We start from the raw sequence: 12,662 nt of genomic DNA, 5'->3' as shown, positions 1-12,662 counted from the left end.
CATATTTCTATCATAAATATATTTATTTACATCATCATATTGATTGACCCAGGTGAGTGTGGATAAGCAAGACATCCTTGCAGGCAAGATCAAAATTATACCTCCTTCTTCCATAGTCCAAGTTCTTGTACTACCACCCACCTACCCCAGTGGCTTCTCTAGCCTCTGAAGTTCAGAACACATAGGTCTGGTTCATACTAATGCAGTTTGCTTTTGATTCGTTTTGGCAATGCATTTTGCTTTGTGTGTTTACACATATGCATTTTTTCTGTGTTTTTACCGCGTTTTGTGTTTTTTCAGCTTTGTTTTTTTTCTAAAGGGAAATGTTTGGGCAGAATAAAAATGCAAAATGTGTCAAAAATGCAGTAAAAACTAACTACGTGCATTTCAGCAGCATTTCCATTTAACTCTATTGTAGCAAAAATGCTGCTTATTACATTTAAAAAAGTCCCTGACCCTTCCCAAAAATGCAGCAGCTGAAAACGCATAGAAGTGAACATGTCCCATAGGAAACCATCTTAAATGGACTGTAGTGCGTTTCTGCTAAAACCAATTAAAAAAACGATTTGGTGTGCACCAGACCATAGTCCTATTAGGCACACCAGAAAGGAAAAAGGTCCTGTCACTCAGGTGTATCAGATGGCTGGACAGTCCCTTATAAATGTTCTTGTTGGGAAAAAGTTGATGATCTGGGATGGACCTGCAAAAGGCTCCTTTGAAAAAGAGAGATTGAAGAGATAGTTTGCCCACTTAGCTTGATTTTAGGTGCACAGGCCCAGTCTAGAACAGGATGTGCGGGTGTACCCCGCAGGCAGCTTTTTCACCTTAGTTCAAAAGCAGGATTGGTCCAGCTTATAAGGCTAGTGCAAATGGGCTTCTAAAATTAGTGCAGGTAAATACAGGCTACAATTGTCTGGGCATTTGATAGGCACAAAGTTCTGCCTGTAAAGTTTTCATTTCATGTAGAGAAGAGCAGTGATAAATTAGAATCTCAGGAGAACCAGCTCATTCAGATAGGATTTCCTGCTCCCTGGCTGCAGCTCAATATGAATGAGGGGGTGTTCACTTAATTGGAAATCATGAAAAAACATATCAATATGTTCCTATGAATTCTACAACTTTTGTATGCCCTCAGATGATCTTTTCATGAATGGACAGTGCTGTTTTCTAGCCCTCAGAGAAGTCATGTTAATAGGGATTTGGGATTGTTTCAAACAAGGATTCAAGAGGAACTATGTTTTTTGTAATTTTGTTTCTTTTTAGATGCACAAATGAAAAAAGTCAGCTGACTGTAAAAGACCTTGTGTAATATATATCTAAAGTCCTTGTTTGCGCATACATGTAAAACAATTATATCTATATATATATATATATATATATACACACAAACATACTGTGCATACAGTATATATACAGTCATGGCCGAAATTGTTGGCACCCTTGATATTTCTCCAGGAAATCATGTATTTCTCACGAAACGTATTGCATTAACACATGTTTTGCTATACACATGTTTATTCCCTTTGTGTGTATTGGGACAAAACAAAAAAAGGGAGGAAAGAAAGCAAATTCGACATAATGTCACACAAACCTCCAAAAATGGGCTGGACAAAAGTATTGGCACCCTTTCACAACTGCGGATAAATAAGAATGTTACAAGCATGTGATGCTCCTGTAAACTCACCTGGGGCAAGTAACAGGTGTGGGCAATATAGAAATCACACCTGAAAGCAGATAAAAAGGAGAGACGTTCACTTAACCTTTGCATTGTGTGTCTGTCTGTGCCACACTAAGCATGGACAACAGAAAGAGGAGACGAGAACTGTCTGAGGACCTGAGAACCAAAATTGTGGCAAAATATCAACAATCTCAAGGTTACAAGTCCATCTCCAGAGAACTAGATTTGCCTTTGTCCACAGTGCGCAACATTATCAAGAAGTTTGCAACCCATGGCACTGTAGCTAATCTCCCTGGTCGTGGACGGATGAGGAAAATTGATGAAAGATTGCAACGCAGAATAGTCCGGATGGTGGATAAGCAGCCCCAAACATGTTCCAAAGACATTCAAGCTGTCCTGCAGGCTCAGGGAGCATCAGTGTCAGCGCGAACTATCCGTCGACATTTAAATGAAATGAAACGCTATGGCAGGAGACCCAGGAGGACCCCACTGCTGACACAGAGACATAAAAAAGCAAGACTACAGTTTGCCAAAATGTACTTGAGTAAGCCAAAAGCCTTCTGGGAAAACGTCTTGTGGACAGATGAGACCAAGATAGAGCTTTTCGGTAAAGCACATCATTCTACTGTTTACCGAAAACGGAATGAGGCCTACAAAGAACAAAACACAGTACCTACGGTAAAATATGGTGGAGGTTCAATGATGTTTTGGGGTTGTTTTGCTGCCTCTGGCACTGGGTGCCTTGACTGTGTGCAAGGCATCATGAAATCTGAGGATTACCAAAGGATTTTGGGTCGCACTGTAGGGCCCAGTGTCAGAAAGCTGGGTTTGCGTCCAAGATCCTGGGTCTTCCAGCAGGACAATGACCCCAAACATACGTCAAAAAGCACTCAGAAATGGATGGCAAAGAAGCGCTGGAGAGTTCTGAAGTGGCCAGCAATGAGCCCAGATCTAAATCCCATTGAACACCTGTGGAGAGATCTTAAAATTGCTGTTGGGAAAAGGTGTCCTTCCAATAAGAGAGACCTGGAGCTGTTTGCAAAGGAAGAGTGGTCCAAAATTCCGGGTGAGAGGTGTCAGAAGCTTATTGATGGTTATAGGAAGCGACTGATTTCAGTTATGTTTTCCAAAGGGTGTGCAACCAAATATTAAGTTAAGGGTGCCAATACTTTTGTCCAGCCCATTTTTGGGGTTTTGTGTGACATTATGTCATATTTGCTTTTCTGCCTCTGTTTTATATTTGTTCCAATACATACAAAGGGAATAAACATGTGTATAGCAAAACATGTGTTAATGCAATACCTTTTTTGTGTGAAATACTTGATTTTCAGGAAAAATATCAAGGGTGCCAACAATTTCGGCCATGACTGTATATAATACACACACAAGCTTGAAGTGATTATAAAGCTTTTTTTAAGAAAAAATAACAAATATGCTTGTACTTACCTGCTGTGTGCAGTGGTTTTACACAGAGCAGCCTGGATCCTCCTCTCCTCAGGTCCCCCACAGGCTCTCCTGGCCCCTCCCTCCTGTTGGGTGCCCCCACAACAAGCAGCTTGCTATGGGGGCACCCACTGCTCCATGTGTCCACTCACACATGAAGCTGTGGCTCGGCTCCATCCCCTCTCTCTTCTTATTGGCTCACAGGCTGTGATTGATAGCAGTGGGAGCCAGCAAAAAAAGGGAGTCCTGGGATAGCCGAGACTCCGGTGCACATCACTGGATCGAGAGGGGGCTTAAGTGAGTATTACGGGGGGGGGGGGGGGCTGCTGCACACAGAAGGTTATTTACCTTCAAGCATAGAATGCATTTACAAAGACTTTAACATAAGATACTCTCATATTGCTGATTAAATGGTCTCTGTGATTGAAAACAATCTTCAATCTCCAATTACATAAAACATACACAATACTACTGATAGCCCCCAACCAAGCAATGTTTGCTCCAGGTCACATGTAGGAGCTCGGGAGTAGCTTTTTGTTGATTAGCCTAAATTATACTGGGATGTGGTTATTCTGTGATGCTGACTTGTGCCATATTGATTTGAGCAAGAGCATTCATTGTAATATGTCCATTGAAGGGAAACTGTAGTCTTTTTAGCATTTTTTTCTAGATTCAAATTTTAAAGACACCAGCCTAATTTAAATGACATGGACATGGATTATGAAGTCTTGGAAAATTGAACATATGTGTATAATATCCCACCAAGCCAGAATTCCTGTAAGGCATAATGTACTTTTTAATTTTCAGCATTAGATCCATTGCTTTATGCCACAAAAAAATACTGTATTTTGTAAATATTTTACACATATTGACAGATTGGAGAAAAAACTTAAAGAAGGAGGGAAATATCTAAAGTATATTTTGCACATCATTAGGATGAAAAGGGCAACTGCAAGTCAAAGCAGTGCCATGGCAGCATTAGTTACTGCTGGTGTGTTAAAGAAAATAAAAAGGAGATTTCTGGCACAATAACTCAACCTGAATAAAATGCCTCCAACATGTTGATCTTATGATATGTCACAGATACAGTTGTTTAACAAAAGGACAAAATGTGTGTTTGCTTTGGGCCCACTAGTCAAGGGAACCACCATCTGAATTCTTAGGTTTATGCTCTGATGAATGATTATATAGAATCATAAATTTCTAAGACAGTTGGTGTTGTTGGTAAATCTGTGACCTTTTATTTATAGACTGCAATCTCCTTGTTTGTATTTCCTAGTTCCAATTATAGGCGCCCTAATATACACAGCTATCCCTTTGTGAATATTAAAGTAATCCATTGTTTAAAAAAAATGTAATTTAATATTTTTACCCTACTAAAACATAACTTATACTTAATAGTTGCTGTTTTAGTGTGTTTTAACAGAATGAGTCACCAATCAAAAAAAAAGTTCAATTATTTTAGTACAACCAGCCATACATACTCCATATGGCAAAATGTTTGTGAACACCCAACCCCTAGATATGAGCTGGACTGCCTTGGGTTAATTTTGAGCAAGGCTCTGCAAACTTCAAACAAGTTTGGATGCCAAACCTGAACACCATTGAAGTCAAAGGGGAGCTGACTCTGTCAAATTAAAAATGCCCATTTTCTGTGCTAATAGGCAATGCGGTGTCAAAAAATAGTATGGTGGGGGCTGTCATAGGGCACTCCCCTGGGGATCATGTTCAAATGCAAAAAACAAAAACTTTTATTTAGCCAGGAACAGTGATTTTTTTGAATGCCTAAAGTGAAAAATTAAAAATGTCCAATTCCTTTACATAAAATGCCTGGGGATGCCCAAATCCTGCCTGTGAAGGGTGCATCTCTGTGATGTACAGAAAGTACTCCAGCCGCATTGTCATTTACAAAGAAAAAAAAAAAGTTTAAAATTGCTGGTAAGTCACACTTCATTTCGGTCTTCTTAAAATATAAAATAATAAAAAAAAACACACACAGGCCCCTCTATGGGTCTGCTTAGTATTTTTTTGAGGGGCCTTTGGAGGAGTCTGCAAGATGATTTCTTTCTTTGTAAATGTCACTCATGCAGTAACACATCATACAGAAAGAAAGGGAAAAAAATGGAGTAGAGCAAAATAACATACCAGACCTCTTGGTGGTTATTTACTAAAACTTGAGAATGCAGCATCTGGTGCAACTCTGCATAGAAACTAATCAGCTTCCAGGTTTTAATGTCAAAGCTTTCCTGAACAAGATGCAGTTAGAAGCTAATTGGTTACCATACACAGCTATGTCAGATTCTGAGTGCACCAGTTTTAGTAAATCTACTCCTTTAAGTCTAGTATGGATTTTACGTGGGTATTTCATGCAAAAAAAAAAAATTCTCAAGTTTCAGAGGAAATCCATAACAGACTCTTTGGGTGTGGTACAAATTTTAAGGGGACTTTCCACATAAAATAAAACAAATAAAAAGTGTGAGTTCCCCCTAAAAATCCATTTTAAACCCTTAATCTGGACATGCAGCCTGGCTGCCAGGAATGGATTAGATGACCATGCGGCCCACCCTCCTGGACCATACCAGGCCACATGTACTCAACATGGGAATGACTTGCCAAGGTGACTTCCCCCTGGCAAAGCATCTTGTCCCCATGTTGATGAGGACAAAAGTCTCCTCTCCTCAACCCAGGCCAGTGGTTGTGGGGGTCTCTATTAACAAGGGAGATCTTAGATACTGCACCGCTTTTCATAAATAAGTATGGGTGCATAGTATGCCTACTCATTAAAAAAAAAGATATCACTTAGAAACAGACACTGAAATGTTTGACAAGTACTTTTTTTAAAAACAATCCCCCCAAATTCCCCTCATTGTAAATCTATGACAATCTAAATTATGTTACCTGCTGACTCACAGGAAAAAAAAAAATAGATGACCAAGCACACACAACCGATCCTTACAGTATTCATAGCCCAATGACAGTTTCCCAGCTGTCATCAGTTATATAAGGGAAGAGGCAGGTATAGTGGTGACATCCAGGCTTTGACTTTTTATAGTTGAATGGCAGGGGATGGGGTTTAGCACTGGAAAGGGATAATAAAAACTTGGAGTAAAGTTGTAACCCTATGTACAGACTAGGCCTAGGAACCTCAGGATTCCACAGGAAGAGGGATCAAGTTGAAAAATAACAGGTACATGCAGACACCAAAAGGAATCTTCAGCTTCATCTAGTTTCCAGAAACCCTTCATCTTACTTCTTGTTCTCCCTCTTGCGATGTCTCCATTACTGTTCTGTACATATGCAGCTGCAACTCCTCTGCAAATTGCCTTCCCACCTTCTGACACATCTAGACATCTACCTGTAAATGGGCCAGTATTGCTGAAAAAAATCAGGAACTTGTCCAATGCAGTCTAGCATGTAGACACCTAGGTTTCGTTGAGGTTCAATAAACCTCAAGTTGGAGCCCCATTATATTAGACAACAATATTAGAATAAATAAACCTTACTGTTTTTTTATTAGTGTTTTTTTTACTCCTGTAAACCCAAATAAATATATTCCCTTAAAGCTCCCAGTGCCTAAAATATGTTAGGATGACAGCACTCTAGCGGTAAATCTTATCCATTCATTGTCTACAGATTGCAGCTTTTTAGTATTTCCTGCACTAGTTCAAGGTTTTCCAAGCATGTTCATAAATTCAGAGACTTTTCCTTGCATAGAGCTTCATTTATTATTAATCTTTTCTGTATATGTTGACAGACCTGACAAAATGCTTGAAGCAGCGTCAAGAAGCTCTGGGAAAGAAGCTGATAGGTCATTATATTCCACAGTGTGATGAAAAGGGCAATTACATACCACAACAGTGTCATGGCAGCACCGGGCACTGCTGGTGTGTTGGCACAATGGGTGAAGAGATTGCTGGAACAAAAACTCCACCTGGACAAACACGAGCTACATGTGAAAGGCATGGTAAGACTCTATTCTAGGTCACAAGAAAAATGTCTACACCCTTAGTATTTACAAACTGAAACTCAAAATAACACATGAAACAGTAGAATTCTAATTATATATATATATATATATATATATATATATATATATATATATATATATATATATATATATATATATAAACTCACCACTTTATTAGGTACACCTGTTCAATTGATTGGTAACACAAATTGCTATTTAGCTAATCACATGGCAGAAACTCAATACATTTAGGCATCTAGATATGGTGAATATGACTTGCTGTAGTTCAAATCGAGCATGAGAATGTGGAAGAAAATGGATTTAAGGGACTCTGTTAGTGCCAGACAGGCTGGTCTGAGTATTTCAAAAACTGCTGATCTACAGGGATTTTCTCGCACAACCGTCTCTAGGGTTTACAGAGAATGGTCTAAAAAAGAGAAAATATCCAGCGAGTGGCAGTTGTGTGGATGAAAATGCCTTGTTGAGGTCAGAGGAGAATGGGCATACTGGTTTGAGGTGATAGAAAGGCAACAGTAACTCAAATAACCACTTTTACTACCAAGGTATGCAGAATACCATCTCTGAATGCACAACACATTGAACCTTGGAGCAGATGGGCTACAGGATCAGAAGACCACACTGGGTGCCAATCTTGTCAGCTAAGAACAGGAAATGGAGGCTACACTGCACAGGCTCACCAAAATTGGACAATAGAAGATTGAAAAAATGTTATCTGGTCTGATGGATATTGATTACAGCTGCAACATTCAGATGGTAGGGTCAGAATTTGCCCTAAACAACATAAAAGCATGGCTCCATCCTGCCTTATATCAACGGTTCAGGCTGGTGGTGGTGGTGTAATGGTGTGAGGGATATTTTCTTGGCACACTTTGGGCCAAGTACCAATTGATCATCATTTAAACGCCATGGCCTACCTGAGTATTGTGTTGACCATGTCCATCCCCTTATAAGTACAGTTTACCCATCTCCTAATGGCTGCTTCCAGCAGTATAATGCACCATGTCACAAAGCTCAAATCATCTCAAACTGGTTTCTTGACCATGACAATGAGTTCATTGTACTCCAGTGGCCTCCACATTCACCTGATCTCAATCCAATAGAGCAACTTTGGGATGTGGTAGAATGGGAGATTCGCATCATGGATGTGCAGCTGACAAATCTGCAGCAACTGCGTGATGCTATCATGTCAATATGAATCAAAATCTGAGGAACGTTTCTAACACCTTGTTGATTCTACGCCACGAAGAATTAAGGCAGTTCTGAAGACAAGAAGGGGTCCAACCCGGTACTGGCAAGTGCCAGTAAGTGCATTATATATATATATGTATATATACATACTGTATATATATTATAATTATTTTCTGTTTATTAAAATTGAATTAAATCAAAATTCTTTTTACAAATCAACAATACCAACCTCATACTGCCTCAGCTAGCTCAGCCAACACTCAGACACCCTTCTATCTGATCTCTGTTAACAGACATACCCGTTTGAGATTGTTTGCCATTTATATGCATGCAGCAACAGCCCTAAATAAGGAGGAGTCTATGTTCCCATGAAATGCATTGGCTTGTTAAACTTGTGAATACTGAAAAACGGCTCCAAACTCACCTTCCAACTTGCACTCGCAGGACTGTAGGAGCTCCTTTCTATCTACTCTCCCTAAACCTAAAGACCTATCTCTCTTAAAACACATAAACACAGGCCACATCTTTGGTGGGTTTTTTTTAGTGGCCTTTTTTAGTGTTTCTAAAGGTGTGTCTGAGCGGTTTTTCTTGAGTGTTTATTTTTTAGCCAATAAATAGCTAGTAGCTTTAGTAAGAAAAATGTGTGATGCATGCGTTTTTGCACACTTTTGTGTGTTTTCAGATGTATTCATTGAAGTCAACTGTGGCCAAAAATGCTTGAAGCTTGTACCTTTTCAAACTACAAGCTTTAAGCGATACTACACTTTATGGTGCAATTGAAAACCAAGAAATTTTGATGTTGAGCCTTTTGGAGCTTGAAGCAAAACTCCCACCAAACTGTCTATTGGTTTTTATGTAAACGTGACCTGAGCAGCTCTACAGCCCCCCTATTATTTTTACATTGCTTGCAAAGGAGCCCTCCTCCTGTTGCCACCCTCCGCCATTCCTGGGCTCTCCTCTTCCACTGTAGAGCCTGGGACATAACAAGCAGTCATGTCACCTGCCCCCAGAGGAGATGAGGGAACATTTATTACTCTCCCCTGTGACGAATAAAGCCAGTAGTGACAAGGATTTCATCCCTTACAATTTAGGTGCTGTATTTCCCTGGCAGGAAGAAGCTGATCGATCCAAGCTGTTTTTGAGATCGGAAGTCTAATATACCCCTGATTTCTCCATAAAGAGTATCTTTCACTGCTCAAGCTATCACAAGGAGTGTTGTTCATCTATTGTGATAGGAATAAGGTTAATATAAAAAAAATCGCCTTTAGATAATTTTAGGTGCTGTTTGTTGACATTTATCTATTTACTGGACTCAACATCATCTTTTATATTTTACTAACAAAGTGGGTTTTATATTGTTTTATATTATGCACTAAAGTATATTTTTCCTTGAAAATTTGTGTTGGATTTTGCTGTGCAAATATTGTGTGACATAAAAAATTGCAGCAATAGCCATTTCATCTTCCAGGGCCTCTGCTTTCAGGATATATGTCTATGTAATTTTCTAACAAAAAAAAAAATCTGATTTTACCTTGTATGTGAAAAATGCTAAAATTCTCAAACAGCAATTGGTTAATTTAAATCAGTGCATATTAAAAAAAAATTAGACAGATATACAGAGAGTTTAGATACACCTTACAAATTCAAAGCAGAAAAGCAATGTACTTACTACACTGCTACTGTGGACATTTAAACATTTATTAATGTGTGCTCTCTGTAACGTTTGTTCTTTCCTGTATATTTTGACAGACTTGCCAAAATGCTTGAAAGAGCGTCAGGAAGCTCTGGGAGGAGACAAGAAAGTGATAGGTCGTCCACCACAAATTCTTCTTCGCCCTGTACCTCAACAGGTAGAGGAGGTGGGAGAATTCTTCCACAAAAAGGATTTTCATGAAACTGTTTGAGTAGTGCTATGTGAAAAACAGGGTGAATCTACATAGTGTCAGGAAGTTTTAAGCAAAAGGTGACTGGGTTGATTTGAGTAGCAATCGGAAAAAAGGACCCACAAACTTTTGACCCAACTTAGCAGATGGAATGTGAACCTTTACATTTTTGGTCGATAACCAAACTTTGTCACCCACTTGAAAGGTAGGAAGTAATCTGTGATGCCTGTTGGCAGCTTTTTTGTAGCATTCTTGAGCTTTCCTCCAAGTCTCCTTAATTTCCTGTAATGTAGTTAATCTGCAGTTAAATAGCAGGAATTGGAGTTGTAATAGGGAGATCAGGAATAAAAACTGGATGATTGCTGGTGTTTAAGTAAAAATGACTTTGAGAAGTGGAGCTCTGTTTGTGATTATTATATACAAACTCTACCTTAAGAAGACAGTCCACCCAATCATTCTGAAGATAACTGACAAAGCATCGAAGATACTGCTCCAGAGTTTGATTTGTCCTCTCGGTCTGACCATTAGAGTGGGGATGACAAGCAGAGGGCAGATAAATTGTAACACCTAATGCTGAGCAGAAGCTTTTCCAGAATTTCGAAGTACACTGCACTCTTCTGACACTACGTCATCAGGGATTCCATGTAGTTTAAAGACTTCTCGTACCATCAGTTCCACAGTTTGTTCAGCAGTGGGTATCCTTTTAACTGGAATAAAATGAGCCATCTTTGTGAGACGGTCAACAACTACCCACCCCTTGAGGGTTAGGGACTGATGGGAGTGTACAATATACATGTAAAGCACTGTGTAAATTGATGGCACTATATAAGTACCTGTAATATTATTATTATTATTATTATTAACTACCAAGGTAGTTGTCATTCCTTTTGAGGGAGGTAAATCAACCACAAAATCCATAGAAATTGACCCCCAGGGTCTTTATGGAACAGGGAGTGGCTGAAGCAACCCTAAAGGAGAAGCTCTGGGAGTCTTATTGCATGCCTCATGTCAGGCATGCGCTTACATGGCGTTTGATATCTTTCTTGTAACCAGGCCACCAAAAGGAACATGATAAAAGTTCTTCTGTCTTAGAAACCCTAAAATGCCCAGCAAGTTTGGAATCATAAACCAACCTGAAGGCTTCAACCTGCGCAGATTCAGGTACATAGCGATGATGCCCTTGAACCCAAAAAACATTCTTATAAGCTATGTTAATGTCCGTAAGTGGATGATTGAGTAGTGGGTCATTCTCATGCCCCTCTTTGAGAAGATTCAAAAATGCCTTAGAACTTATGGCCCCTAGGAAGTTCTTTTGAGAAAGGATCAAGCATTTAGAGTTATTTTCTTGAAGAGGAACAGACAACATCCTTGATAAGGCATTTGCCCCACCATTTCTTGACCCAGGTCAACACAAGATAATAAAATTAAACCTGGAAAAGAAAAGTGACCAACATGCTTGTCTAGAAGACAATGTCTTGGCAGAATGAATTATTTCTAGATTTTTATGATCAGTGAGAACAGTCACAGGATGCTTAGCCCCTTCCAGTAGATGCCTACATTCGGAAAAAGCTTCCTTAATTGCCAGCAACTCCTTATTCCCAATGTCATAATTATTTTCAGTTGACGACATCAAGCGAAGAAAATATGCACAGGGATGAAGCTGTATCTTTTCGCCACTTTGCTTAGAAAGGATAGCTCCCACGGCAATGGGTAATGGAGTTTATTTGTTCAGGCTCCATAACATCAGTTGCAGCAATTGTTACTTTTAACTTTTTTGGGAAAATTAATTGTGTAATGCGCAGAGTCTCCACAATATAGACATAAGTTCTCAGAGGGTCTTCTCTCTTTCTCTTGAGTAGCAATGGATCTCTTAACAGTATCATCCTGCATAGGGTGTGTTAGAATCTAGAGAAACATTTGGATTTTTCTGAATGAACTGATTAGTAAAGAAACGCATACCACCATTACTTCCGAACATTCCCAATCATCCCCTTGTAAGTCTGATCAATTCAGATGCATAATTGGATGAAAGCCTCGAGATCATTAGGAGTCCCTACTCTGACGAGCTCATCCTTTACCTGTTCAGAGAGTCATTGGCGAAACTGACTCTTTTGCGCTGCTGGGTTCCAGGTTTGAGATCCATCGTCAGAATTCAGTTGTGTACTCAGCAACAGAGCATCTACCTTGCTGCAAACTATGTTGTTTCAGCAGTGGTGCAATGTTTGGGATCATCAAAGACCTGATTCATCGTAGTCACAAAAGTCTCAAAATTATTCAGAGTTGTGCGGTCTTGTTCTATATAAGGGGAGGCGCAAGATAGGGATTTCTCAGTCAGGTGGTTTATAACTAGCTACAACTAGCTCAACAAGCTGCTCAGATTTTTTTTAATGGGTAAAGCTTATCAACTCATTGTCTACAGATTGCAGCTTTTTTAGAATTTCCTGCCCCCAGTTCAAGATTTCCCAGGCCTGTTCATGAATTT

At 39.4% G+C, this 12,662-nt stretch overlaps 1 protein-coding gene across 1 annotated transcript in view; it reads left to right on the top strand.

The window, feature by feature from the left end:
• LOC149459183 (uncharacterized) overlaps nucleotides 1-12,662 on the top strand; it is a 262,257-nt gene that overhangs the window by 57,883 nt on the left and 191,712 nt on the right. Inside the window, exon 12 of the mRNA XM_089681550.1 lies at nucleotides 6,876-7,085. Coding sequence (XP_089537676.1) covers nucleotides 6,876-7,085 — 210 coding nt within the window. The remainder of the gene's footprint in view (nucleotides 1-6,875; nucleotides 7,086-12,662) is intronic.

The sequence above is a fragment of the Staurois parvus genome, unplaced genomic scaffold (genome assembly GCF_062004578.1).
Source record: "Staurois parvus isolate SC_StPar_1 unplaced genomic scaffold, SC_StPar_1.0 ptg000270l, whole genome shotgun sequence".
In the NCBI taxonomy this organism is placed as follows: Eukaryota; Metazoa; Chordata; class Amphibia; order Anura; family Ranidae; genus Staurois; species Staurois parvus.
This window is presented reverse-complemented; position numbering and strand designations above follow the sequence as displayed.